The sequence below is a fragment of the Symphodus melops genome, assembly GCF_947650265.1.
Source record: "Symphodus melops genome assembly, chromosome: 2".
Taxonomy (NCBI): domain Eukaryota; kingdom Metazoa; phylum Chordata; class Actinopteri; order Labriformes; family Labridae; genus Symphodus; species Symphodus melops.
This window is the reverse complement of record NC_136692.1, coordinates 1,517,351-1,544,253: the sequence shown is the minus strand read 5'-3', so window position 1 is coordinate 1,544,253 and position 26,903 is coordinate 1,517,351. Positions and strand designations below refer to the sequence as shown.

The window sequence follows — 26,903 nt, the reverse complement described above, 5'->3', positions numbered from 1 at the left end:
CCAGTCTGTCCATGTCACGTCTGTGATGGTCAGAGTACAGTTGTTCCTCACACAGGTACTCTGCACACGGCCTGAATACTGGGGGTCTTCTTTAACATCTACATCATGTTCAGGACCTGTAAACCAAAATATTTCCTGTGTGTTAACTTCCTGGTTTATTCCCTCTGGGGGTATCATGGTGCAGCTCATCTTCACAGTCGATCCTTTATGGGCACAGATCTCCTCAGGAGAGCACCTCACAGCCCAGAGATCCAGACCAGCTGCAACACAGAGCACATCAGGAACAACCATCAACATTCAGAACTTTAAGAAGAACAAATAAAACCTCAACATATCTCAACGTCTAAAAATCATCTGATCATGATTCTATCAGACTGTAATCACTTTAAAGACTCAAAAATATAGAAAGACTTTTTAAAATGGGTGTGTATGTGACTTCCTGTACTTCTAGTGGTCACTGGAGGAACTGCAGGTTGTTGTTTAGCATTTACTTCATCCTCTTGCACTACTCACCACTGCACTATTATCTTATTTAGTCTCATACATATTAGTCTTTAATTACTTCTTTATATTTTTAGTGAATTCTTCATATTTAATGTTTATATTTGTACAAAGAGAGCACAGCCTACTGAGTGTGTGTGTGTGTGTGTGTGTGTGTGTGTGTGTGCGTGTGCGTGTGTGTGTATGTGTGTGTGTGTGTGTTAAGACCCTTTGCTCTCAAATGAAAATGAGCCTGATTTTTATTTAACTAGAAAGAAAAAAAAAGGTTGAAGTTTCATTCATGCTTAGGCATGTTATGTTGTGTGTGCATGCGCAGCTTCGATAACACTTTAATTATGACACCTGGGATTCACTTTCACTAAAACCATCATCAGGAGCACATAGCCCGCTGGTAAGCAACTGCTACTTCTCACAATACCTAATAGATAGATAGATAGATAGATAGATAGATAGTTAGATACTTTATTGATCCCGAGGGAAATTCAAGGCATCCAGTAGCAGTATACAGACAGGCAGGACACAAGACAGTTACAATACACCCCCGCTGTCCCCCCTCCCCTCTGTATACAAAATCCCCCAAACAAGATTTAGCAGCCCCTATGTGACTAAGAATAAACATAATTATATGTTAAACCTGTGCAGTTAGCATTAGCATTTAGACTTAAAACTAATATAGCATAATGTACATAACCTGTGAGGAGAGAAAAACATGTGTTGGTTAAAAGAGACCTGTAAACAGTTAAAGAGCCTTAGAAACAAAGTGCTGACCTTCTAGAAACTAGTTACATGTGCATGTACAGAGGTGTTTGAGGTAGTGCCAGAGGTGTGAGTACAGTCATTAAACAGTCAATGCAGGAATGTAAATTGGCTCACCAACTTAAAGGAGCAGTGATTTGCATTAAGTGTCCTAGACAATATGGTGAAACCAGGAGTGGTTAGGGTGATTATCATTAAAGTACCCAACTATTGAGGAGCAGCTTAGCATTAAGTGTTGAAGACAATAGAGTGAAACGTGACCTAGTTAGGGTGATCATGTCAACCATTACAGATGTAGCATAACACAACAGTAGGATGAAACCAGACATGATTAGGGTGATTATCATTAAAGTGACCAGTGCTCAGTAAGGTGACTATCAATATGCATTAAAGTGTCCAACTGGAGGCTGACTCTGAGGTCAGCAGTGCAGATGAGGAGTGAGAAAAAAGTGAAAAATTAGTCCAGGGTTCACCATGTGCTTCTTCCCTGCCGTGACAGTGAAGTGTTGTACAGTCTTATGGCCTATAGGGGGACGAAAGAGTTCTTGAGTCTGTCCGTGGAGCACGACTGTGACAGCAGTCTGTCACTGAACATGCTCCTCTGCCCGGTGAAGGTGCTGTGCAGAGGGTGGTGTGTGTTGTCCATGATGGAGAGCATTTTGTCCAGAGACCTCCTCTCTACCACAGTCACCAGAGAGTCCAGCTCTGTACCCACCACAGAGCCGGCCCTCCTCACCAGTCTGTCCAGGCGTGCTGCGTCCCTCTTCTTGCAGCTTCCTCCCCAGCACACCACTGCGTAGAAGAGGACGCTGGACACCACAGACTGGTAGAACATCTGCAGCAGCTTTTTGCAGATGTTGAAGGACCCCAGCCTTCTCAGGAAGTACAGACGGCTCTGTCCCTTCCTGCAGGTAGTGTCCATGTTAGGCGACCAGTCCAGCTTGTCATCCAGCTGCAGCCCCAGGTACCCGTAGGTCCTGACCACCTCCACGTCGACCCCCCCGATGGAAACAGGTTCAAGATGTGGTTTCTTCCTTCGGAAGTCCACCACCATCTCCTTGGTCTTGGAGGTGTTTAGCTGCAGATTGTTGGCACTGCACCACGTCACAAAGTCCTCGATCAGGCTCCTGTACTCCTCCTCCTGTCCATCCCTGACACAAGCAACTATCGCAGTGTCGTCCGAGTATTTCTGCATGTGGCAGAGCTCAGAGTTATACTGGAAGTCAGCGGTGTACAGGGTGAACAGGACGGGGGAGAGCACGGTCCCCTGTGGTGCTCCGGTGCTGCTGACCACAGTGTCAGATGTGCAGTCCTTCAGTCTGACGTACTGTGGTCTCTCTGTAATAACCCTTGTTAAAGTCACTTTTATGTGTGAGCACTATAAATCAATGTGTGTTATCTGGCTAAGAATAGCATGTTAGCCGGTAGCTCACGAGACGCGAGCGCTCGGCAACGCGGAAGCGATTGTTTGATATATCGGCAAGTTTCTGGTGGCGGTGGTGATGGTGGTGGTTTAGTTTGGTGATTCATGGTGTAGTGCCGCTTCATTATGCTGTGTTTGTGTGTGTAAGTCACTTAGAGGAAGCACAGGTGGCATGTTTTCTTTGTGTCAGCGTCCATAGCAAGCAGAAACATTAGAGTCGCTGTGCGCGTGCTCCTTCGGCACTAGGCATTCTGGGTAATGTAGTTTTATATTGTTTAAGCAAGATTTGCTACAATTTTAATGTCTATGCAGGCTTCTTTGATTTCATTATATTATACTATTTGAATAATAGTAATCGGATAATATTTGTTTGTTTGTATTTCAGGTTTATGACCTGCGGTCATTTAATTTAAAAATCAAGAATTAAGGAAAAACACGAGTTGTAACATTGTGCTTCCTGATGAGCCTTTTCGGAAGGCAAAAAATGAAAAAATCCAAACTGTGTGTGTGTGTGTGTGTGTGTGTGATGGTATGAATCAGTGAAGACTGTAAATAAACTCACACACTGGAGGAGACGGGAACTTCTCTTGTCCTCGTACAGCACAGGAATAACTGTCTGTATGAAGAATCTGATTGGATGAATAAACACGTGATGTTTCATTTTTGATTTCTTCTCCATTCTTGAACCAGATGACGGAGGCATCACGAGGACATCTATTCTCACACCTAAAGATGAGTCCAGTCTCATCTTGTCTTCTCACCTTCACCTCGAGATCTGAACATGAGTAGAAATATCAGCACACAAACATGCACAAGTAAATACATGTATATACAGCATGTTAGAAACTGAGCTCAGAGAATATAGTCTGAAATATTACCTGTGACAATCAGGATGACCCAACATCTCTTTGAATATCTGCTCACGTTTCTCTGAAACACGTATACACCCTCGTCTGTCCGTCTCACGTCTGTGATGGTCAGAGTACAGTTGTTCCTCACACAGGTACTCTGCACACGGCCTGAATACTGGGGGTTTTCTTTAACATCTACATCATATTCAGGATCTTTAGACCAAAATGTTTCCTGTGTGTTAACTTCCTGGTTTATTCCCTCTGGGGGTATCATGGTGCAGCTCATCTCCACAGTCGATCCTTTATTGGCACAGATCCAACGAGGAGGGCACCTCACATCCCAGACATCCTGAACCTGAACCGCTGCAACACAGAACACATCAGGAACAACCATCAACATTCAGAACTTTAAGAAGAACAAATAAAACCTCAACATATCTCAACGTCTAAAAATCATCTGATCATGATTCTATCAGACTGTAATCACTTTAAAGACTCAAAAATATATAAAGACTTTTTTAAATGGGTGTGTATGTGACTTCCTGTACTTCTAGTGGACACTGGAGGAACTGCAGGTTGTTGTTTAGCATTTACTTCATCCTCTTGCACTACTCACCACTGCACTATTATCTTATTTAGTCTCATACATATTAGTCTTTAATTATTTCTTTATATTTTTTTATGAATTCTTCCGATTTAATGTTTATATTTGTACAAAGAGAGCACAGTCTACTGAGCGTGTGTGTGTGTGTGTTTATGTCTGTGTGTGTGAGTGTGTGTGTGTGTGTGTGTTGATGTCTGTGTGTGTGTGTGTGTGTGTGTGTGTGTGTGTGTTTATGTCTGTGTGTGTATGTGTGTGTTTGTGTGTTTCTGTTTGTGTGTGTGGGTGTGTGTGTGTCTGAGTGTCTGACTGTGTGTGTCTCTCTGACTGTCTGTGTGTGTGTGTGTGTGTGTGTGTGTGTTTGAAGAGTGGAGGCAGCTGATTGGATAAGATCTCCCTCTTAAAGCAGGAAGTAGCAGGGTTTGATGGTAGAAGATATGGCGCCCCTCTTACAGATCAACTTGTCCATCATGTGTTTGATTGGAACAGACACATTGATGCACTTCTTCACTTTTAGTCGTGTACCGTGCATTCACACTTCCTGTTTGATGTTTTGTCCCTGCATTATTTAGTCTATGTGAGTCTCCCTGCAACCACATTTAAGTCCAGCTCCAAATCAAGTCACCTGAAGCTGATCCACTTTTCACACAGGTGAGCTTCAGTGTGCATGAATCCCTCCCACACTTCCTCTTTTTAGTCCCAAAGTGAGTGAAAGTGTGGATGTGAAGTACCTGACACAGAGAGGAGGACGAGGACGATGAAGAGACTGGCTGCTCGGATCAAACTCATGGCTGCTCCTCTCCTCTCTCGCTGGGACTTTACGGACGATCAAACATGTTAGCAGGTGGAAGAAGAAGAAGAAGAAGAAGACAGCAGCACTCAAACATTTGTTGAAGTGGATTCTGTGTAGGAGCGTCTCAGCTGGCACAAGAAGTCATGGAGCGTACACGCTGCTCGCCTTTATCCAAACAGCTACTGAGAGTCCTGGACATGCATACATGAACAATCTGAGCTAACAGAAGCCCGTCTCCTGCTGTAGTTCACTCGTCTACTCTTTCCTAGAACTAAGAGGGCTTTCTTTCTACCAACCACTGTTAGATGGAGCTCAAGATCAAACTATCTGAGCTGATCTCTCAGAGGCAAAGGCCCCTAACCAATGCATGCACTTATGATTATATGATGTATGGATTAAATGATAAAAGGATTAAACTAAATAAATGCATCATTCTTGCTGATAAGTCAACACAGCCATGAAGCGTTTTCATGATGATCAACAGCGACCAGTTTCTTCTTCCTTTTAGACATCAGGGATTTCTGATGTTTGTCAACAGGCTGGCCAGTAGGGGGCGTCCAAGAGCTAACAAACTGTAAACCATAGCAGGGGCTCAACATGTGCAACTATTGCAATGAGTGTAGGAAAGCTCCCTAAGAGGCCCCGTGTGACTGTGAAGTGGCACAATATTCCTGTGAAAGTGAAGTTTGTAAAAGTCCCCTGTGCTGTGAGTTCAGAGCCCAGAATCGAAAAATAAACAGTTTAGCAGATAAGATAAGACAAGTTCATCTGCCACAACAGATGAACTTGTTATTCACAGGTTCATCTGTTCTGGCACATTTTTAGCTCCATAGGTTTCTCCATGTCGAGGCTTTTACTTAGAAACAGCCAGAGGAAAGACAATTCAGTTTAGCTGCAGGACTTCATGAGAGAACAACGATACTGAGAAATCAATCGGTAGGAATTAGAATTGAACCAAAATCCAAATGAGAGAAACTCAGGTACACACACACACACACACACACACACACACACACACACACACACACACACACACACACACACACACACACTCACAGCTGAGTGTAAATCCTGGTTGTTCAGAGTGTAAACATGATCAGCTGTACTCACCAGTGTTTGCAGAGACTCTGCTGTGTCGTTGACAAAGATCAGATGAAATCACTTTAATTTGTTTGAAGAGAAACAGAGACCTTTCTGGACGGCTGTGTGGTCGACACACTGACAGACTTATCTCTCCTCCCTCAGCTGTAGCTCCGCCTCTGCTTACTCGCCTGTGACTGTCATGTGGTATATGGTGTCATATTACATCACATGTCTGTTTTTAGCTGTTACCTGAGTTACATCATCACAGTGAATATTAATATTATATCAAAGCAGAGAGGCAATGAGACAGAAGATAACCCAGCATTAGTGTTAATGAGTCTCCCTGGTTGGGTTATTTAATCACGTTGGATTTTTCTGCCCTCACTGACGGCCTTCCTGTGTACGACCTACAAACGTTTGAGTAAAGAACTTCTGTTTTTTGTGTCCTGGACTTTCCTTTCCATCTGAGTCTGGTTTTGAATCGTTACACTGAGCATATTCCTGACTTTCTCTGCAGTGTGTTAAATACGTATCTTATTATTCAGCAGGTTTATATCCTGGAAGTTTGTCATGAAATCAAATTTCAGTCTTTGTTTTTCTGGTGCAACAAAGAAAACATTTTATTTTCAAAGAATTAGATTATTACAGATTGATTTGAATCATCAACAATTATTGATCACAATATAAACAACAAATTAAAGCACATTTAAAACAGATATATGTAGGACTTTCACACATGCAGATGTTGGTATAGAAGGCCTCACACGGGGCACCATAATGTTGGGGTTTTGCAGGAGCGAATACACAGTGAACTTTTATGTTTGGTTTTATAAAGTAACATTTGGTTATCAGACGTCGTCTAGTGTCAGCCGGAACCTCCGAGGAGATGACTAACAGTCAATGTGTGAGACTTGGTCGCTCTGTGTGATAGTGTAATCTCTAAGCAGCTTCTCCTCTGCTCTGATGCTGGAAAGCTCAACATCCTCATCTTACTGGAGCAAAGCATCAACCACTCCATCCTTCTGTCCCGCCTTAAACCACCTTAAACATCAGCTGCTCTCTCCTGGCTCCAATCAGACAGACAGACAGCAGTTCATAAGCCCCTCCTCTCTCCCCTAAAGGTGGTCCCCAAGGATCAGCTCTCCAACCCCTCCTATTCATCATCTACATGTTTCCTCTCCGTCACATCATCCGCCGCCATGGACTCCAGTTTCACCGCTTTGTCCACGACATCCAGCTCCACATGGTCAGCAGATCCATGACTCCTCCCCCTCACTCAATCCTCACTGACTGCATCACAGAAATAAAATCCTGGCTCCAAACTCAACTGTGACAAGTCAGAAGTCATGGGCCTCAAATCCTCCAACAACTTCTCCCTCACCATGGATGTTTCTACAGTGCTCCCTTCCCCCCACATCTGTAACCTGGCTGTCATCTTCCAGCCAACCCTCTCCTTTCACCAGAACAGTCTTTTTCCATCTCCGCCCATCCCTCTCATTTACAGCTGCTGAGACCCTCAGCCCTGCATTCATCACCTCCAGACTACTGCAACAGTCTCCTCATCAAGAAACTCTTCTGCCCCTCTCCTCCAGAGACCACATCACCCCCGTCCTTCACAACCTCCACTGGATCCCCATCCCCCAGCGCATCAGCTTCACCAACAAAGCCCTCCATCACCTGGCTCCTCCCCCCTACCTGTCTGAGCTCCTCCCCCTCAGATCTGCCCGTGCAAACCTCCTGTCCCCCCCTGCAGGACAAACTATCCGTCCTGGGGGGACATCAAAAGCACGGCCGTCTCCTGGCGCCAATAAAAGGCCAACTGGGTATCGACGGAGCTGGAGACAACGCAATGACTAGGGCGGCGAGCGCTCAGCGACGGGCGGCGAGCGCTCAGCGACGGGCGGCGAGCGCTCAGCGATGGGCGGTGTTCTCCTTGGTGTGTCAGGGTCTTAAGACAAGAAAAGAAAGTACTAAGCAGAAACCAAGTTAATGTCCACAAAGATTACAAACACTAGATGGCAGTAGAGCTCCACCTTCAAAATAATCTGTGTACATTCATTCAGACAGCTCTGACTGAATTGGAGTTTTTAAGGTGGTATTAACAGCAGAATCAGCTGATTCAGTCTCTCTGGATCTCATCACGATTTAAAGCACAAATTAATTCTTCACTTGAGTTACAAATAATCACATGTTGACGTCTGTTTGTTACGACTCCTTTGACCATCCTCAGACATCAGCATGGGGGCTCTCTCGCCTCCTCGTCTCCTCTCCTCCTCTCCTCTAATCCTCTGTGTCTGAAAAAAGAAACAAAAACGCCTTTTTAGTTGAAGGCATAATGAACGTTTTTGAGTTATTGAGTCAGGCTAACTCTGAGTCAAGCTAACGACCGTTACACGGCGCCCACCTGTCAATCAGCTGAGCTACACGCCTTGTTGTGAATAACTCTGATCCTTCATCCAATCAAAACTGATGAGTCATCAAAACATCCCCCCGTACAGTGTGTGTGGATGGAGACATGAGCTAATCACACCTATTTGGTTTTCTGAAGCAGGCTGTAAACATGTTCATGTCTGCTGTAAAAACAGGGTTTTTGAATGGGTGTGTATGTGACTTCCTGTGCAGCTGCAGCCAGCCTCTAGTGGACACTCCAGGTACTGCAGGAGTTTATATTTCTGCTTCAGCTTCATGTTTCAACAGTGGAGGTTGCTGCTTGGTTGGTAGGTAGAAGTATCTTTATATCACTCTATTTAATGAGTGTTTTACTCACATGGGAGGTTGACAGAGACGTGTTTGGAGGTCGTTCTCCCCAGCGTGTTCTCAGCTTCACAGTAAAACTCCCCGAAGTCAGAGGACTGGATGGAGCTGAAGACAAGCGTTGCTCCTGAAGATGTGTGATGAGGGTTTAGAGGTCCGTCCACCTTGTACCAGGTGTAATTAGCTGCTGGGTTAGCATCACTGCTACAGGTCAGATTGACTGAAGAGCCCTCCTTTATCTCACCGTGGGAACTCAGTGACACAGAGGGAAGCTTTGGAGCATCTGGAGGAGAATCAGAGAGAGCGTTTACACTCACATCAGATGATGGTGGACGTGTTATATTGAACAGCTTTGGTCCTATAAAGGCTCTGTGTGTGTGTGTGTGTGTGTGTGTGTGTGTGTGTGTGTGTGTGTGTGTTTGTGTGTGTGTGTGTGTGTGTGTATGTGTGTGATGGTGTGAATCAGTGAAGACTGTAAATAAACTCACACACTGGAGGAGACGGGAACTTCTCTTGTCCTGGTATAGCACAGGAATAACTGTCTGTATGAAGAATCTGATTGGATGAATAATCACGTGATGTTTCATTTTTGATTTCCTCTCCATTCTTGAACCAGATGACGGAGGGATCATAAAGACATGTGTGCTCACACCTAAAGATGAGTCCAGTCTCATCTCGTCTTCTCACCTTCACCTCGAGATCTGAACATGAGTAGAAATATCAGCACACAAACATGCACAAGTAAATACATGTATATACAGCATGTTAGAAACTGAGCTCAGAGAATAAAGTCTGAAATATTACCTGTGACTCTCAGCATGACCCAATGTTTCTCTGAATATCTGCTGTTTCTCTGAAACACGTATTCACCCCAGTCTGTCCATGTCACGTCTGTGATGGTCAGAGTACAGTTGTTCCTCACACAGGTACTCTGCACACGGCCTGAATAATGGGGGTTTTCTCTAACATCATCTTCACGACCTTTAGACCAAAATGTTTCCTGTGTGTTAACTTCCTGGTTTATTCCCTCTGGGAGTATCATGGTGCAGCTCATCTTCACAGTCGATCCTTTTTTGGCACAGATCCTATCAGGAGAGCACCTCACAGTCCAGACATCCTGATCCTGAACCGCTGCAACACAGAGCACATCAGGAACAACCATCAACATTCAGAACTTTAAGAAGAACAAATAAAACCTCAACATATCTCAACGTCTAAAAATCATCTGATCATGATTCTATCAGACTGTAATCACTTTAAAGACTCAACAATATATAAAGACTTTTTTAAATGGGTGTGTATGTGACTTCCTGTACTTCTAGTGGACACTGGAGGAACTGCAGGTTGTTGTTTAGCATTTACTTCATCCTCTTGCACTACTCACCACTGCACTATTATCTTATTTAGTCTCGTACATATTAGTCTTTAATTATTTCTTTATATTTTTAGTGAATTCTTCATATTTAATGTTTATATTTGTACAAAGAGAGCACAGTCTACTGAGTGTGTATGTGTGTGTGTGTGTGTGTGTGTGTGTGTGTTTGTGTGAGTTTGTGTGTGTGTGTGTGTGTGTGTGTGTTTGTGTGTGTGTGTGTGTGTGTGTGATGGTGTGAATCAGTGAAGACTGTAAATACACTCACACACTGGAGGAGACAGGAACTTCTCTTGTCCTCGTACAGCACAGGAATAACTGTCTGTATGAAGAATCTGATTGGATGAATAATCACGTGATGTTTCATTTTTGATTTCCTCTCCATTCCTGAACCAGATGAAGGCGGGATCATAATAACATGTGTTCTCACACTTAAAGATGAGTCCAGTCTCATCTTCTCTTCTCACCTTCACCTCGAGATCTGAACATGAGTAGAAATATCAGCACACAAACATGCACAAGTAAATACATGTATATACAGCATGTTAGAAACTGAGCTCAGAGAATAAAGTCTGAAATATTACCTGTGACTCTCAGTATGACCCAATGACTCTCTAAATATCTGCTCACGTTTCTCTGAAACCCGTATTCACGGCTGTCTGTCCATGTCACGTCTGTGATGGTCAGAGTACAGTTGTTCCTCACACAAGTACTCTGCACACGGCCTGAATACTGGGGGTCTTCTTTAACATCTACATCATGTTCAGGACCTTTAGACCAAAATATTTCCTGTGTGTTAACTTCCTGGTTTGTTCCCTCTGGGGGTATCATGGTGCAGTTCATCATCACAGTCGATCCTTTATTGGCACAGATCTTATGAGGAGAGCACGTCACGCCCCAGAGATCCTGAACCGCTGTGACACAGAGCACATCAGGAACAACCATCAACATTCAGAACTTTAAGAAGAACAAATAAAACCTCAACATATCTCAACGTCTAAAAATCATCTGATCATGATTCTATCAGACTGTAATCACTTTAAAGACTCAAAAATATATAAAGACTTTTTTAAATGGGTGTGTATGTGACTTCCTGTACTTCTAGTGGACACTGGAGGAACTGAAGGTTGTTGTTTAGCATTTACTTCATCCTCTTGCACTACTCACCACTGCACTATTATCTTATTTAGTCTCGTACATATTAGTCTTTAATTACTTCTTTATATTTTTAGTGAATTCTTCATATTTAATGTTTATATTTGTACAAAGAGAGCACAGTCTACTGAGTGTGTGTGTGTGTGTGTGTGTGTGTTTGTGTGTGGGTGGTCAGAGTGGAGGCAGCTGATTGGATAAGATCTCCCTCTTAAAGCAGGAAGTAGCAGGGTTTGATGGTAGAAGATATGGCGCCCCTCTTACAGATCAACTTGTCCATCATGTGTTGGATTGGAACAGACACATTGATGCACTTCTTCACTTTTAGTCGTGTACCGTGCATTCACACTTCCTGTTTGATGTTTTGTCCCTGCATTATTTAGTCTATGTGAGTCTCCCTGCAACCACATTTAAGTCCAGCTCCAAATCAAGTCACCTGAAGCTGATCCACTTTTCACACAGGTGAGCTTCAGTGTGCATGAATCCCTCCCACACTTCCTCTTTTTAGTCCCAAAGTGAGTGAAAGTGTGGATGTGAAGTACCTGACACAGAGAGGAGGACGAGGACGATGAAGAGACTGGCTGCTCGGATCAAACTCATGGCTGCTCCTCTCCTCTCTCGCTGGGACTTTACGGACGATCAAACATGTTAGCAGGTGGAAGAAGAAGAAGAAGAAGAAGACAGCAGCACTCAAACATTTGTTGAAGTGGATTCTGTGTAGGAGCGTCTCAGCTGGCACAAGAAGTCATGGAGCGTACACGCTGCTCGCCTTTATCCAAACAGCTACTGAGAGTCCTGGACATGCATACATAAACAATCTGAGCTAACAGAAGCCCGTCTCCTGCTGTAGTTCACTCGTCTACTCTTTCCTAGAACTAAGAGGGCTTTCTTTCTACCAACCACTGTTAGATGGAGCTCATGATCAAACTATCTTAGCTGATCTCTCAGAGGCAAAGGCCCCTAACCAATGCATGCACTTATGATTATATGATGCATGGATTAAATGATAAAAGGATTAAACAAAATAAATGCATCATTATTGCTGATAAGTCAACACAGCCATGAAGCGTTTTAATGATGATCAACAGCGACCACTTCCTTCTTCCTTTTAGACATCAGGGATTTCTGATGTTTGTCAACAGGCTGGCCAGTAGGGGGCGTCCAAGAGCTAACAAACTGTAAACCATAGCAGGGGCTCAACATGTGCAACTATTGCAATGAGTGTAGGAAAGCTCCCTAAGAGGCCCCGTGTGACTGTGAAGTGGCACAATATTCCTGTGAAAGTGAAGTTTGTAAAAGTCCCCTGTGGTGTGAGTTCAGAGTCCAGAATCAAAAAATAAACAGTTTAGCAGATAAGATAAGACAAGTTCATCTGCCAGAACAGATGAACTTGTTATTCACAAGTTCATCTGTTCTGGCACATTTTTAGCTCCATAGGTTTCTCCATGTCGAGGCTTTTACTTAGAAACAGCCAGAGGAAATACAATTCAGTTTAGCTGCAGGATTTCATGAGAGAACAACGATACTGAGACATCAATCGGTAGGAATTAGAATTGAACCAAAATCCAAATGAGAGAAACTCAGTTACACACACACACACACACACACACACACACACACACACACACACACACACACACACACACACACACACACTCACAGCTGAGTGTAAATCCTGGTTGTTCAGAGTGTAAACATGATCAGCTGTACTCACCAGTGTTTGCAGAGACTCTGCTGTGTCGTTGACAAAGATCAGATGAAATCACTTTAATTTGTTTGAAGAGAAACGGAGACCTTTCTGGACGGCTGTGTGGTCGACACACTGACAGACTTATCTCTGCTCCCCCAGCTGTAGCTCCGCCTCTGCTTACTCGCCTGTGACTGTCATGTGGTATATGGTGTCATATTACATCACATGTCTGTTTTTAGCTGTTACCTGAGTTACATCATCACAGTGAATATTAATATTATATCAAAGCAGAGAGGCAATCAGACAGAAGATAACCCAGCATCAGTGTTAATGTGTCTCCCTGGTTGGGTTATTTAATCACGTTGGATTTTTCTGCCCTCACTGACGACCTTCCTGTGTACGACATACGAACGTTTGAGTAAAGAACTTCTGTGTTTTGTGTCCTGGACTTTCCTTTCCATCTGAGTCTGGTTTTGAATTGTTACACTGAGCATATTTCTGACTTTCTCTGCAGTGTGTTAAAGACGTATCTTATTATTCAGCAGGTTTATAACCTCGAAGTTTGTCTTGAAATCAAATTTCAGTCTTTTTTTTCTGGTGCAACAAAGAAAACATTTTATTTTCAAAGAATTAGATTATTACAGATTGATTTGAATCAACAACAATTATTGATCACAATATAAACAACAAATTAACGCACATTTAAAACAGATATATGTAGGACTTTCACACATGCAGATGTTGGTATAAAAGGCCTCACACGGGGCACCATAATGTTGGGGTTTTGCAGGAGCTAATACACAGTGAACTTTTATGTTTGGTTTTATAAAGTAACATTTGGTTATCAGACGTCGTCTGGTGTCAGCCGGAACCTCCGAGGAGATGACTAACAGTCAATGTGTGAGACTTGGTCGCTCTGTGTGATAGTGTAATCTCTAAGCAGCTTCTCCTCTGCTCTGATGCTGGAAAGCTCAACATCCTCATCTTACTGGAGCTAAGCATCAACCACTCCATCCTTCTGTCCCGCCTTAAACCACCTTAAACATCAGCTGCTCTCTCCTGGCTCCAATCAGACAGACAGACAGCAGTTCATAAGCCCCTCCTCTCTCCCCTAAAGGTGGTCCCCAAGGATCAGCTCTCCAGCCCCTCCTATTCATCATCTACATGTTTCCTCTCTGTCACATCATCCGCCGCCATGGACTCCAGTTTCACCTCTTTGTCCACGACATCCAGCTCCACATGGTCAGCAGATCCATGACTCCTCCCCCTCACTCAATCCTCACTGACTGCATCACAGAAATAAAATCCTGGCTCCAAACTCAACTGTGACAAGACAGAAGTCATGGGCCTCAAATCCTCCAACAACTTCTCCCTCACCATGGATGCTTCTACAGTGCTCCCTTCCCCCCCACATCTGTAACCTGGCTGTCATCTTCCAGCCAACCCTCTCCTTTCACCAGAACAGTCTTTTTCCATCTCCGCCCATCCCTCTCATTTACAGCTGCTGAGACCCTCAGCCCTGCATTCATCACCTCCAGACTACTGCAACAGTCTCCTCATCAAGAAACTCTTCTGCCCCTCTCCTCACACACTCCTGCACCAGAGTCCACATCACCCCCGTCCTTCACAACCTCCACTGGATCCCCATCCCCCAGCGCTTCAGCTTCACCACAAAGTCCTCCATCACCTGACTCCTCCCCCCTACCTGTCTGAGCTCCTCCCCCTCAGATCTGCCCGTGCAAACCTCCTGTCCCCCCCTGCAGGACAAACTATCTGTCCTGGGGGGACATCACCAGCACGGCTGTCTCCTGGCGCCAATAAAAGGCCAAATGGGTATCGACGGAGCTGGAGACAACGCAATGACTAGGGCGGCGAGCGCTCAGCGACGGGCGGCGAGCGCTCAGCGACGGGCGGCGAGCGCTCAGCGATGGGCGGTGTTCTCCTTGGTGTGTCAGGGTCTTAAGACAAGAAAAGAAAGTACTAAGCAGAAACCAAGTTAATGTCCACAAAGATTACAAACACTAGATGGCAGTAGAGCTCCACCTTCAAAATAATCTGTGTACATTCATTCAGACAGCTCTGACTGAATTGGAGTTTTTAAGGTGGTATTAACAGCAGAATCAGCTGATTCAGTCTCTCTGGATCTCATCACGATTTAAAGCACAAATTAATTCTTCACTTGAGTTACAAATAATCACATGTTGACGTCTGTTTGTTACGACTCCTTTGACCATCCTCAGACATCAGCATGGGGGCTCTCTCGCCTCCTCGTCTCCTCTCCTCCTCTCCTCTAATCCTCTGTGTCTGAAAAAAGAAACAAAAACGCCTTTTTAGTTGAAGGCATAATGAACGTTTTTGAGTTATTGAGTCAGGCTAACTCTGAGTCAAGCTAACGACCGTTACACGGCGCCCACCTGTCAATCAGCTGAGCTACACGCCTTGTTGTGAATAACTCTGATCCTTCATCCAATCAAAACTGATGAGCCATCAAAACATCCCCCCGTACAGTGTGTGTGGATGGAGACATGAGCTAATCACACCTATTTGGTTTTTTGAAGCAGGCTGTAAACATGTTCATGTCTGCTGTAAAAACAGGGTTTTTGAATGGGTGTGTATGTGACTTCCTGTGCAGCTGCAGCCAGCCTCTAGTGGACACTCCAGGAACTGCAGGAGTTTATATTTCTGCTTCAGCTTCATGTTTCAACAGTGGAGGTTGCTGCTTGGTTGGTAGGTAGAAGTATCTTTATATCACTCTATTTAATGAGTGTTTTACTCACATGGGAGGTTGACAGAGATGTGTTTGGAGGTCGTTCTCCCCAGCGTGTTCTCAGCTTCACAGTAAAACTCCCCGAAGTCAGAGGACTGGATGGAGCTGAAGACAAGCGTTGCTCCTGAAGATGTGTGATGAGGGTTTAGAGGTCCGTCCACCTTGTACCAGGTGTAATTAGCTGCTGGGTTAGCATCACTGCTACAGGTCAGATTGACTGAAGAGCCCTCCTTTATCTCACCGTGGGAACTCAGTGACACAGAGGGAAGCTTTGGAGCATCTGGAGGAGAATCAGAGAGAGCGTTTACACTCACATCAGATGATGGTGGACGTGTTATATTGAACAGCTTTGGTCCTATAAAGGCTCTGTGTGTGTGTGTGTGTGTGTGTGTGTGTGTGTGTGTGTGTGTTTGTGTGTGTGTGTGTGTGTGTATGTGTGTGATGGTGTGAATCAGTGAAGACTGTAAATAAACTCACACACTGGAGGAGACGGGAACTTCTCTTGTCCTGGTATAGCACAGGAATAACTGTCTGTATGAAGAATCTGATTGGATGAATAATCAGGTGATGTTTCATTTTTGATTTCCTCTCCATTCTTGAACCAGATGACGGAGGGATCATAAAGACATGTGTGCTCACACCTAAAGATGAGTCCAGTCTCATCTCGTCTTCTCACCTTCAACTTGAGATCTGAACATGAGTAGAAATATCAGCACACAAACATGCACAAGTAAATACATGTATAAACAGCATGTTAGAAACTGAGCTCAGAGAATAAAGTCTGAAATATTACCTGTGACTCTCAGCATGACCCAATGTTTCTCTGAATATCTGCTGTTTCTCTGAAACACGTATTCACCCCAGTCTGTCCATGTCACGTCTGTGATGGTCAGAGTACAGTTGTTCCTCACACAGGTACTCTGCACACGGCCTGAATAATGGGGGTTTTCTCTAACATCATCTTCACGACCTTTAGACCAAAATGTTTCCTGTGTGTTAACTTCCTGGTTTATTCCCTCTGGGAGTATCATGGTGCAGCTCATCTTCACAGTCGATCCTTTAACAGCACAGATCATATTAGGAGAGCACGTCACAGTCCAGACATCCTGATCCTGAACCGCTGCAACACAGAGCACATCAGGAACAACCATCAACATTCAGAACTTTAAGAAGAACAAATAAAACCTCAACATATCTCAACGTCTAAAAATCATCTGATCATGATTCTATCAGACTGTAATCACTTTAAAGACTCAACAATATATAAAGACTTTTTTAAATGGGTGTGTATGTGACTTCCTGTACTTCTAGTGGACACTGGAGGAACTGCAGGTTGTTGTTTAGCATTTACTTCATCCTCTTGCACTACTCACCACTGCACTATTATCTTATTTAGTCTCGTACATATTAGTCTTTAATTACTTCTTTATATTTTTAGTGAATTCTTCATATTTAATGTTTATATTTGTACAAAGAGAGCACAGTCTACTGAGTGTGTGTGTGTGTGTGTGTGTGTGTGTGTGTGTGTGTTTGTGTGAGTTTGTGTGTGTGTGTGTGTGTGTGTGTGTTTGTGTGTGTGTGTGTGTGTGTGTGATGGTGTGAATCAGTGAAGACTGTAAATACACTCACACACTGGAGGAGACAGGAACTTCTCTTGTCCTCGTACAGCACAGGAATAACTGTCTGTATGAAGAATCTGATTGGATGAATAATCACGTGATGTTTCATGTTTGATTTCCTCTCCATTCCTGAACCAGATGAAGGCGGGATCATAATAACATGTGTTCTCACACTTAAAGATGACTCCAGTCTCATCTTCTCTTCTCACCTTCACCTGGAGATCTGAACATGAGTAGAAATATCAGCACACAAACATGCACAAGTAAATACATGTATATACAGCATGTTAGAAACTGAGCTCAGAGAATAAAGTCTGAAATATTACCTGTGACTCTCAGTATGACCCAATGACTCTCTAAATATCTGCTCACGTTTCTCTGAAACCCGTATTCACGGCTGTCTGTCCATGTCACGTCTGTGATGGTCAGAGTACAGTTGTTCCTCACACAAGTACTCTGCACACGGCCTGAATACTGGGGGTCTTCTTTAACATCTACATCATGTTCAGGACCTTTAGACCAAAATATTTCCTGTGTGTTAACTTCCTGGTTTGTTCCCTCTGGGGGTATCATGGTGCAGCTCATCTCCACAGTCGATCCTTTATGGGCACAGATGTGATAAGAAGAGCACGTCACACCCCAGAGATCCTGAACCGCTGCAACACAGAGCACATCAGGAACAACCATCAACATTCAGAACTTTAAGAAGAACAAATAAAACCTCAACATATCTCAACGTCTAAAAATCATCTGATCATGATTCTATCAGACTGTAATCACTTTAAAGACTCAAAAATATATAAAGACTTTTTTAAATGGGTGTGTATGTGACTTCCTGTACTTCTAGTGGACACTGGAGGAACTGCAGGTTGTTGTTTAGCGTTTACTTCATCCTCTTGAACTACTCACCACTGCACTATTATCTTATTTAGTCTCATACATATTAGTCTTTAATTATTTCTTTATATTTTTAGTCAATTCTTCATATTTAAAGTTTATATTTGTACAAAGACAGCACAGTCTACTGAGTGTGTGTGTGTGTGTGTGTGAGTGTTTGTGTGTGTATGTGTGTGTGTGTGTATTTGTGTGTGTGTGTGTGTGTGTGTGTGTGTTTGTGTGTGTGTGTATGTATGTGATGGTGTGAATCAGTGAAGACTGTAAATAAACTCACACACTGGAGGAGACGGGAACTTCTCTTGTCCTCGTACAGCACAGGAATAACTGTCTGTATGAAGAATCTGATTGGATGAATAAAAATCTGATGTTTCATTTTTGATTTCCTCTCCGTTCTTGAACCAGATGAAGGAGGTATCACGAGGACATCTGTTCTCACACATAAATATGAGTCCAGTCTTATCTTGTCTTCTCACCTGCACCTCAAGATCTGAACATGAGTAGAAATATCAGCACACAAACATGCACAAGTAAATACATGTATATACAGCATGTTAGAAACTGAGCTCAGAGAATAAAGTCTGAAATATTACCTGTGACTTCCAGGTAGACCCAATGTCTATCTGAATATCTGCTCATGTTTCTCTGAAACCAGTATACACCCTCGTCTGTCAGTCTCACGTCTGTGATGGTCAGAGTACAGTTGTTCCTCACACAGGTACTCTGCACACGGCCTGAATACTGGAGGTCTTCTTTCACATCTACATCATATTTAGGACGGTTAGTAGACCAAAATGTTTCCTGTGTGTTAACTTCCTGGTTTATTCCCTCTGGGGGTATCATGGTGCAGTTCATCATCACAGTCGATCCTTTATTGGCACAGATCTTATGAGGAGAGCACGTCACGCCCCAGAGATCCTGAACCGCTGTGACACAGAGCATATCAGGAACAACCATCAACATTCAGAACTTTAAGAAGAACAAATAAAACCTCAACATATCTCAACGTCTAAAAATCATCTGATCATGATTCTATCAGACTGTAATCACTTTAAAGACTCAAAAATATATAAAGACTTTTTTAAATGGGTGTGTATGTGACTTCCTGTACTTCTAGTGGACACTGGAGGAACTGCAGGTTGTTGTTTAGCATTTACTTCATCCTCTTGCACTACTCACCACTGCACTATTATCTTATTTAGTCTCATACATATTAGTCTTTAATTACTTCTTTATATTTTTAGTGAATTCTTCATATTTAATGTTTATATTTGTACAAAGAGAGCACAGTCTACTGAGTGTGTGTGTGTGTGTGTGTGTGTGTGTGTGTGTGTGTGTGTTTGTGTGTGGGTGGTGTGTGTGTGTGTCTGAGTGTCTACGTGTGTGTTTGTGTCTTTCTGTTTGTGTGTCTGTCTGTGTGTGTGTGTGTCTGTGTGTGTGTGTGTGTGTGTGTGGTCAGAGTGGAGGCAGCTGATTGGATAAGATCTCCCTCTTAAAGCAGGAAGTAGCAGGGTTTGATGGTAGAAGATATGGCGCCCCTCTTACAGATCAACTTGTCCATCATGTGTTGGATTGGAACAGACACATTGATGCTCTTCTTCACTTTTAGTCGTGTACCGTGCATTCACACTTCCTGTTTGATGTTTTGTCCCTGCATTATTTAGTCTATGTGAGTCTCCCTGCAACCACATTTAAGTCCAGCTCCAAATCAAGTCACCTGAAGCTGATCCACTTTTCACACAGGTGAGCTTCAGTGTGCATGAATCCCTCCCACACTTCCTCTTTTTAGTCCCAAAGTGAGTGAAAGTGTGGATGTGAAGTACCTGACACAGAGAGGAGGACGAGGACGATGAAGAGACTGGCTGCTCGGATCAAACTCATGGCTGCTCCTCTCCTCTCTCGCTGGGACTTTACGGACGATCAAACATGTTAGCAGGTGGAAGAAGAAGAAGAAGAAGAAGAAGAAGAAGACAGCAGCACTCAAACATTTGTTGAAGTGGATTCTGTGTAGGAGCGTCTCAGCTGGCACAAGAAGTCATGGAGCGTACACGCTGCTCGCCTTTATCCAAACAGCTACTGAGAGTCACTTTCCTTTCCATCTGAGTCTGGTTTTGAATTGTTACACTGAGCATATTTCTGACTTTCTCTGCAGTGTGTTAAAGACGTATCTTATTATTCAGCAGGTTTATAACCTCGAAGTTTGTCTTGAAATCAAATTTCAGTCTTTTTTTTCTGGTGCAACAAAGAAAACATTTTATTTTCAAAGAATTAGATTATTACAGATTGATTTGAATCAACAACAATTATTGATCACAATATAAACAACAAATTAACGCACATTTAAAACAGATATATGTAGGACTTTCACACATGCAGATGTTGGTATAAAAGGCCTCACACGGGGCACCATAATGTTGGGGTTTTGCAGGAGCTAATACACAGTGAACTTTTATGTTTGGTTTTATAAAGTAACATTTGGTTATCAGACGTCGTCTGGTGTCAGCCGGAACCTCCGAGGAGATGACTAACAGTCAATGTGTGAGACTTGGTCGGTCTGTGTGATAGTGTAATCTCTAACCAGCTTCTCCTCTGCTCTGATGCTGGAAAGCTCAACATCCTCATCTTACTGGAGCAAAGCATCAACCACTCCATCCTTCTGTCCCGCCTTAAACCACCTTAAACATCAGCTGCTCTCTCCTGGCTCCAATCAGACAGACAGACAGCAGTTCATAAGCCCCTCCCCTCTCCCCTAAAGGTGGTCCCCAAGGATCAGCTCTCCAACCCCTCCTATTCATCATCTACATGTTTCCTCTCCGTCACATCATCCGCCGCCATGGACTCCAGTTTCAACGCTTTGTCCACGACATCCAGCTCCACATGGTCAGCAGATCCATGACTCCTCCCCCTCACTCAATCCTCACTGACTGCATCACAGAAATAAAATCCTGGCTCCAAACTCAACTGTGACAAGTCAGAAGTCATGGGCCTCAAATCCTCCAACAACTTCTCCCTCACCATGGATGTTTCTACAGTGCTCCCTTCCCCCCACATCTGTAACCTGGCTGTCATCTTCCAGCCAACCCTCTCCTTTCACCAGAACAGTCTTTTTCCATCTCCGCCCATCCCTCTCATTTACAGCTGCTGCGACCCTCAGCCCTGCATTCATCACCTCCAGACTACTGCAACAGTCTCCTCATCAAGAAACTCTTCTGCCCCTCTCCTCCAGAGACCACATCACCCCCGTCCTTCACAACCTCCACTGGATCCCCATCCCCCAGCGCATCAGCTTCACCAACAAAGCCCTCCATCACCTGGCTCCTCCCCCCTACCTGTCTGAGCTCCTCCCCCTCAGATCTGCCCGTGCAAACCTCCTGTCCCCCCCTGCAGGACAAACTATCCGTCCTGGGGGGACATCAAAAGCACGGCCGTCTCCTGGCGCCAATAAAAGGCCAACTGGGTATCGACGGAGCTGGAGACAACGCAATGACTAGGGCGGCGAGCGCTCGGCGGTGAGCGCTCAGCGACGGGCGGCGTTCTCCTCGGTGTGTCAGGGTCTTAAGACAAGAAAAGAAAGCACTAAGCAGAAACCAAGTTAAAGTCATGTGATGGTCACATGGTCTAAATATATAGAGGATTACAGCTCCTACATGTCCACAAAGATTACAAACACTAGATGGCAGTAGAGCTCCACCTTCAAAATAATCTGTGTACATTCATTCAGACAGCTCTGACTGAATTGGAGTTTTTAAAGTGGTATTAACAGCAGAATCAGCTGATTCAGTCTCTCTGGATCTCATCACGATTTAAAGCACAAATTAATTCTTCACTTGAGTTACAAATAATCACATGTTGACGTCTGTTTGTTACGACTCCTTTGACCATCCTCAGACATCAGCATGGGGGCTCTCTCGCCTCCTTATCTCCTCTAATCCTCTCCTCTAACCCGTTGTGTCTGAAAAAAGAAACAAAAACGCCTTTTTAGTTGAAGGCAAAATGAACGTTTTTGAGTTATTGAGTCAGGCTAACTTTGAGTCAAGCTAACGACAGGCTGAGAGCTGGAGGTGATGCGGGTTTTAAGCCTCCTGACAAACCGTTACACGGCGCCCACCTGTCAATCAGATCAGCTACACGCCTTGTTGTGAATAACTCTGATCCTTCATCCAATCAAAACTGATGAGCCATCAAAACATTCCCCCCGTACAGTGTGTGTGGATGGAGACATGAGCTCATCACACCTATTTGGTTTTTTGAAGCAGGCTGTAAACATGTTCATGTCTGCTGTAAAAACAGGCTGTTTGAATGGGTGTGTATGTGACTTCCTGTGCTGCTGCAGCCAGCCTCTAGTGGACACTCCAGGAACTGCAGGAGTTTATATTTCTGCTTCAGCTTCATGTTTCAACAGTGGAGGTTGCTGCTTGGTTGGTAGGTAGAAGTATCTTTATCTCACTCTATTTAATGAGTGTTTTACTCACATGGGAGGTTGACAGAGACGTGTTTGGAGGTCGTTCTCCCCAGCGTGTTCTCAGCTTCACAGTAAAACTCCCCGAAGTCAGAGGACTGGATGGAGCTGAAGACAAGCGTTGCTCCTGAATATGTGTGATGAGGGTTTAGAGGTCCGTCCACCTTGTACCAGGTGTAACGAGCTGCTGGGTTAGCATCACTGCTACAGGTCAGAGTGACTGAAGAGCCCTCCTTTATCTCACCGTGGGAACTCAGTGACACAGAGGGAAGCTTTGGAGCATCTGGAGGAGAATCAGAGAGAGCGTTTACACTCACATCAGATGATGGTGGACGTGTTATATTGAACAGCTTTGGTCCTTTAAAGGCTCTGTGTGTGTGTGTGTGTGTGTGTGTGTGTGTGTGTGTATGTGTGTCTGTGTGTGTGTGTGTGTGTGTGTGTGTGTGTGTGAATCAGTGAAGACTGTAAAAACACTCACACACTGGAGGAGACGGGAACTTCTCTTGTCCTGGTACAGCACAGGAATAACTGTCTGTATGAAGAATCTGATGGGATGAATAATTACGTGATGTTTCATTTTTGATTTCTTCTCCATTCTTGAACCAGATGGAGCGATCACCAGAACATGTGTTCTCACACGTAAAGATGAGTCCAGTCTCATCTCGTCTGATCACCTTCACCTTGAGATCTGAACATGAGTAGAAATATCAGCACACAAACATGCACAAGTAAATACATGTATATACAGCATGTTAGAAACTGAGCTCAGAGAATAAAGTCTGAAATATTACCTGTGACTTCCAGGTAGACCTCAGATCTCTCTGAATATCTGCTCATTTTTCTTTGAAACAAGTAATGACCCCAGTCTTTCTCTTTCACGTCTGTGATGGTCAGAGTACAGTTGTTCCTCACACAGGTACTCTGCACACGACCTGAATACTTGGGGTCTTCTTTAACATCTACATCATATTCAGGATATTTAGACCAAAATGTTTCCTGTGTGTTAACTTCCTGGTTTATTCCCTCTGGGGGTATCATGGTGCAGCTCATCTTCACAGTCGATCCTTTAACAGCACAGATCCTATGAGGAGAGCACGTCACACCCCAGACATCCTGAACCTGAACCGCTGCAACACAGTGCACATCAGGAACAACCATCAACATTCAGAACTTTAAGAAGAACAAATCAAACCTCAACATATCTCAACGTCTAAAAATCATCTGATCATGATTCTATCAGACTGTAATCACTTTAAAGACTCAAAAATATAGAAAGACTTTTTTAAATGGGTGTGTATGTGACTTCCTGTACTTCTAGTGGACACTGGAGGAACTGCAGGTTGTTGTTTAGCATTTACTTCATCCTCTTGCACTACTCACCACTGCACTATTATCTTATTGAGTCTCGTACATATTAGTCTTTAATTATTTCTTTATATTTTTAGTGAATTCTTCATATTTAATGTTTATATTTGTACAAAGAGAGCACAGTCTACTGAGTGTGTGAGTGTGTGTGTGTGGTGTGTGCGTGTGTGTGTGTTTTTGTGAGTGTGTGTGTGTGTGTGTGTGTGTGTGTGTGTGAATCAGTGAAGACTGTAAATACACTCACACACTGGAGGAGACGGGAACTTCTCTTGTCCTCGTACAGCACAGGAATAACTGTCTGTATGAAGAATCTGATTGGATGAATAATCACATGATGTTTCATTTTTGATTTCCTCTCCATTCTTGAACCAGATGAAGGAGGTATCATAATAACATGTGTTCTCACACATAAAGATGAGTCCAGTCTCATCTCGTCTGATCACCTTCACCTCGAGATCTGAACATGAGTAGAAATATCAGCACACAAACATGCACAAGTAAATACATGTATATACAGCATGTTAGAAACTGAGCTCAGAGAATAAAGTCTGAAATATTACCTGTGACTTCCAGGTAGACCCAACCTTCCTCTGAATATCTCCTGTTTCTCTGAAACACGTATCTACCCCAGTCTGTCTCTGTCACGTCTGTGATGGTCAGAGTACATTTGTTCCTCACACAGGTACTCTGCACACGGCCTGAATACTGGGGGTCTTCTCTAACATCTACATCATATTTAGGACCTTTAGACCAAAATATTTCCTGTGTGTTAACTTCCTGGTTTATTCCCTCTGGGGGTATCATGGTGCAGCTCATCTTCACAGTCGATCCTTTAACAGCACAGATCCTATAAGGAGAGCACCTCACAGTCCAGACATCCTGAACCTGAACCGCTGCAACACAGAGCACATCAGGAACAACCATCAACATTCAGAACTTTAAGAAGAACAAATAAAACCTCAACATATCTCAACGTCTAAAAATCATCTGATCATGATTCTATCAGACTGTAATCACTTTAAAGACTCCAAAATATATAAAGACTTTTTTAAATGGGTGTGTATGTGACTTCCTGTACTTCTAGTGGACACTGGAGGAACTGCAGGTTGTTGTTTAGCATTTACTTCATCCTCTTGCACTACTCACCACTGCACTATTATCTTATTTAGTCTCGTACATATTAGTCTTTAATTACTTATTTATATTTTTAGTGAATTCTTCATATTTCATGTTTATATTTGTACAAAGAGAGCACAGTCTACTGAGTGTGTGAGTGTATGTGTGTGTGTGTGTGTATATGTGTGTGTGCGTGTGTGTGTGTGTGTGTGTATGTGTGTGTGTGGTGTGTGGTGTGTGTGATGGTATGAATCAGTGAACACTGTAAATAAACTCACACAGTGGAGGAGACGGGAACTTCTCTTGTCCTGGTACAGCACAGGAATAACTGTCTGTATGAAGAATCTGATTGGATGAATAATCACGCGATGTTTCATTTTTGATTTCCTCTCCATTCTTGAACCAGATGGAGCGATCACCAGAACATGTGTGCTCACACGTAAAGATGAGTCCAGTCTCATCTCGTCTGATCACCTTCAGCTCGAGATCTGAACATGAGTAGAAATATCAGCACACAAACATGCACAAGTAAATACATGTATATACAGCATGTTAGAAACTGAGCTCAGAGAATAAAGTCTGAAATATTACTTGTGACTTCCAGGTAGACCTCAGATCTCTCTGAATATCTGCTCATGTTTCTTTGAAACAAGTAATGACCCCAGTCTTTCTCTTTCACGTCTGTGATGGTCAGAGTACAGTTGTTCCTCACACAGGTACTCTGCACACGGCCTGAATACTGGGGGTCTTCTTTAACATCTACATCATATTCAGGATATTTAGACCAAAATATTTCCTGTGTGTTAACTTCCTGGTTTATTCCCTCTGGGGGTATCATGGTGCAGCTCATCTTCACAGTCGATCCTTTAACAGCACAGATCCTATGAGGAGAGCACGTCACACCCCAGACATCCTGAACCTGAACCGCTGCAACACAGAGCACATCAGGAACAACCATCAATATTCAGAACTTTAAGAAGAACAAATAAAACCTCAACATATCTCAACGTCTAAAAATCATCTGATCATGATTCTATCAGACTGTAATCACTTTAAAGACTCAAAAATATAGAAAGACTTTTTTAAATGGGTGTGTATGTGACTTCCTGTACTTCTAGTGGACACTGGAGGAACTGCAGGTTGTTGTTTAGCATTTACTTCATCCTCTTGCACTACTCACCACTGCACTATTATCTTATTGAGTCTCCTACATATTAGTCTTTAATTACTTCTTTATATTTTTAGTGAATTCTTCATATTTAATGTTTATATTTGTACAAAGAGAGCACAGTCTACTGAGTGTGTGTGTGTGTGTGTGTGGTGTGTGCGTGTGTGTGTGTTTTTGTGAGTGTGTGTGTGTGTGTGTGTGTATGTATGTGTGTGTATGTGTGTGTGTGTGATGGTAGGAATCAGTGAAGCCTGTAAATAAACTCACACACTGGAGGAGACGGGAACTTCTCTTGTCCTCGTACAGCACAGGAATAACTGTCTGTATGAAGAATCTGATTGGATGAATAATCAGGTGATGTTTCATTTTTGATTTCCTCTCCATTCTTGAACCAGATGAAGGAGGGATGATAATAACATGTGTGCTCACACGTAAAGATGAGTCCAGTCTCATCTCGTCTGATCACCTTCACCTCGAGATCTGAACATTAGTAGAAATATCAGCACACAAACATGCACAAGTAAATACATGTATATACA

The 26,903-nt window shown here is 43.4% G+C and overlaps 2 protein-coding genes across 2 annotated transcripts; both read right to left on the bottom strand.

The window, feature by feature from the left end:
- Nucleotides 1-223: 223 nt before the first annotated feature.
- Nucleotides 224-9,275, bottom strand: LOC306819936 (uncharacterized protein; the record flags this gene model as incomplete). Its single annotated transcript, XM_079337563.1, has 5 exons — nt 9,251-9,275; nt 8,776-9,045; nt 3,559-3,894; nt 3,245-3,455; nt 224-260 (listed from the first exon to the last, which is right to left on the bottom strand). Exons 3-5 carry the CDS (start codon nt 3,815-3,817, stop codon nt 224-226), a joined length of 507 nt encoding a protein of 168 aa, XP_079193689.1. The 5' UTR covers nt 3,818-3,894; nt 8,776-9,045; nt 9,251-9,275.
- Nucleotides 9,276-20,480: 11,205 nt separating this feature from the next.
- Nucleotides 20,481-26,103, bottom strand: LOC306818409 (B-cell receptor CD22-like). Its single transcript, XM_079335975.1, has 6 exons — nt 25,788-26,103; nt 25,475-25,684; nt 24,641-24,973; nt 23,194-23,403; nt 22,729-22,998; nt 20,481-22,208 (listed from the first exon to the last, which is right to left on the bottom strand). Exons 1-6 carry the CDS (start codon nt 26,044-26,046, stop codon nt 22,195-22,197), a joined length of 1,296 nt encoding a protein of 431 aa, XP_079192101.1. The 5' UTR covers nt 26,047-26,103; the 3' UTR covers nt 20,481-22,194.
- Nucleotides 26,104-26,903: the final 800 nt, after the last annotated feature.